At 40.3% G+C, this 3,175-nt stretch overlaps 1 protein-coding gene across 1 annotated transcript; it reads right to left on the reverse strand.

Moving 5' to 3' along the window:
• Positions 1-512: 512 nt before the first annotated feature.
• LOC131604341 (uncharacterized) lies at positions 513-1,985 on the reverse strand. Its single transcript, XM_058876786.1, has 2 exons — positions 1,596-1,985; positions 513-1,445 (listed from the first exon to the last, which is right to left on the reverse strand). The coding sequence occupies exons 1-2, from the start codon at positions 1,983-1,985 to the stop codon at positions 513-515; spliced, it is 1,323 nt and encodes a 440-aa protein (XP_058732769.1).
• Positions 1,986-3,175: the final 1,190 nt, after the last annotated feature.

Here is a 3,175-nt window from a genome sequence, read left to right on the forward strand (position 1 = left end):
CGGTCAGATTAACTGAACACTACCCTGCCCCTGGGTTAAAATGGAGGTTTTTTCTAAATAGAAACGAAACTTCTACTTCAAGGCTCAAAGGGGTTAACGAGGGTCTATCTCCCTTATATCTCCGGTGTTTGGGGATTTAAAACAATGCATGTACATCATCAGCAAGGTTTTATTCAAAAGCGCACCGTTTGAAATTCTTGGTATCACACTCATCATCCTCCCTCCAGAGTTACTTGCTTTTTTTTTCTTTTTTTGTTTACAAAAGTTGAGTACAACAAGAAAATAAAAGCGAATGGATTGTTTCAAGACAAAAATATTCAATGTATTATGATTATTATTCAAAAACAAACGAGTTTTGCATACGAGAAAGTGCTGAACGAAACAAGAAAATTACAAATGAGAATGCGGAATGAAACATAGATTGCCAATATTGAAGAGACTTGACTCCGTCTGGATCGATTGCTTCAGAAGGTACATCTTGCAATCTCGACCTCCATTCAGGCGTGGGGAATTCAATTTATGTGCAGACCGTTTGGCGTGAAGTTGATTGCCTTGGAATCAATGAGGTTTTGAACTGTGCCTTTGAATACATTGCAATCTTCAATCGAATGGCCAGGTGCCCCGGAATGGAACTCACAGTAGGCGTTGGGATCATATCCTTCAGGATAAAGAAAAGGAGGAGGCCCAAGCTCTTTTAATTCCACTAAAGAATTTCGGAGTAGGTGAGAGAGCAACTGACTATGCGGTATTGGAATTGGTTCATATACCTTTCTTGGCCTTCTCAGATTCTGCCCACCTTGTGGTCGGCGATTTTGTCTATATCTCTGTTGTTGTTGCGGAGCGTACTTAACTGATTGATCATATGGAACAGGCTTTTGTTGCACAAATTGAACTGGTGGCTGGCTAATAGTTGCAGCACAAATTTGTGGAGCATCCTGATTAGGAATAATTTCTGTCATCTGATAGCAAGGCATCTGAACTGGAGAATAAGCATGATCTTTCTCTTCAACTTCGGAAATTGTACTTGTTTCTTCACCATCCTGTTCTGGGAATTTAAAATTAGTAGCAGCATTCTGAATCTTACCAGTCAGAAGACCATGCTCAATTCTTTCTCCTATGACAACCAAAGTTGAGAATTCAGAAGCGGCACATCCAACCATCCGATTCAGATAGGGGTCTTGTAAAGTGTCCATGAACATGTCTATAAGTTCTCGTTCCAAAAGGGGAGGTTGAACTCTGGCAGCTAGCTCCCTCCATCTTTGTGCATACTCTCTAAAGGATTCGTCAACCTTCTGAGTCAAACCTTGAAGTTGAATTCTGGTGGGAACCATATCACTATTATGTTTGTAATGCTTGAAAAAGGCTTTGGCTAGATCTTTCCAAGTTCGGATGTTGGTCCTTTCAAGCTGGGTATACCATTCAAGAGATGCCCCACTAAGACTATCCTGAAATAAGTGCATTAGAAGTTTATCATTTTCTGCATAAGGAGCCATCTTGTTGCAAAATTCCTTGATGTGTGTTATTGGGCAAGTGGTACCCTTGTACTTCTCAAAGTTGGGGACTTTGAACTTAGCAGGAATCTTGATATCAGGCACTAGGCATAAACTATCAGCATCTAAACCAAGGCAATCACGATCCTCGATAGCTTTCAATCTCTTATCCAAAAGACGAAGCTTACCCTCATCTTCATCCATTGGAAACTTAAAGGTATCATATGACGAAACAGAAAGATTTTCACGGTGCGGAGCCTCGTTGACGCGAACTTGCATAGTGTTTCTAACATTCTGATTCAAAGGGACCTCTTGGGTAGGATTGACGACTTTTTGATGAACGCCACTTGGATTAACAGTAACATCAGGCCTCTGAACAGGCTGCCTTAACTCTCCTCGTCCACTGGTAACGGTTTGGATAGCTTCCAAAAATTGACCCATGGTAGTCCCTATCTGAGCCCTAATCTCTGCCATGTCTGTCTGAATTTGTTCCATGATTAACCTCAAATGTCGGGAAATCAACTTCGCAGTCTCTGATTCCAAATACAAGTCAAGATGCGAATGAGCTCCTTATAGAAATGCATGTCATGTATGAATGATAAACCCATATGATGCGATGGTATATGAATATATTTTATTTTATGTTTTTTTTTCATGCAATGCAATGTGGTATGGAGTGGGGGTTACTATAAGGATGCCCCACACATTTTAAGGGCTAAACCCAAGGAAACTCCTTAAGGGCTAGGGGTAATGATAGATAGATGGAAATCCAAACCCTACAAGTTAAAGGATGCGCGGAAACAAACATGGAGTGACCGTTCAGGACAGTCACTAGATCTCATAGCCATCGAGAGGCCAATCGAACGCATGCTAAAGAAGTTGTCCTCCGTATGAGGGATGTGATTTTTTTTAGAAATAGAATCCCTACAGGCTAGGGGACACGTAGATGTAAGCACGGGGTGACCGTTCAAGACAGTCACTGAATCGCATGGCCATCGAGAGGCCAATTGACGTGCGTAAACGTAGATGTCCTCCGTGGGAAGGACACATAGTTGTAAAAAATACAAAGATATAAAAGGAAAATCCCTACAGGCTAGGGAGTGCGTAGATACAGGCGCGAAGTGACCGTTCATGATAGTCACTAGGTCTCATGGGATCGTTCGTAGCCGCCGAGACTTTTTGTCTCTTTGGATTTTGGAACAACTCATTGGTCCATGAGGTTCGAGTTTTAGGGGTAGGTTCCCAGAGAGATCAGCTAAATACCCAGTCCAACCCTCAACAAGGTCGAGCCTCGTATCAGACCTTTCCGAATACTTAACCCACTCTGAGTGGAATTATAACAAGACTCGTAGGTGATGTAGTTCTCCTCTGGTCTTAATTATAATTCCCACGCTTAGGCTTAACATCAATAATATATCCCAAAAATGCGATAGAATAAATACTTCAAATAAACGGTTAAATAACAATTTATTCAAAAATATGCGAAATAGAAATGCAAAAGATATTTCAAATAAACAATTAAATAACAATTTATTCAAAAATATGCGAATAAAGAAAATAGAAATGTAAAAGAAAAACCTAACCTAAACCCAAAACCCTCAAAAAAAACTTTTAATCCTAAACCAAAACCATAACCCTAAAATATTAGCCAAAAACACTAAACCTTACAAACCTATAGGAGCATA

The sequence above is a fragment of the Vicia villosa genome, linkage group LG5 (genome assembly GCF_029867415.1).
Source record: "Vicia villosa cultivar HV-30 ecotype Madison, WI linkage group LG5, Vvil1.0, whole genome shotgun sequence".
Taxonomy (NCBI): domain Eukaryota; kingdom Viridiplantae; phylum Streptophyta; class Magnoliopsida; order Fabales; family Fabaceae; genus Vicia; species Vicia villosa.

Coding starts and splice junctions, on each gene's coding strand:
- LOC131604341 (XM_058876786.1), bottom strand. CDS start 1,985: ATGGAACAAATTCAGACAGACATGGCAGAGATTAGGGCTCAGATAGGG. Junction 1,446..1,595: donor ATGCTGATAGTTTATGCCTA/GTGCCTGATATC, acceptor CACTTATTTCAG/GATAGTCTTAGTGGGGCATC.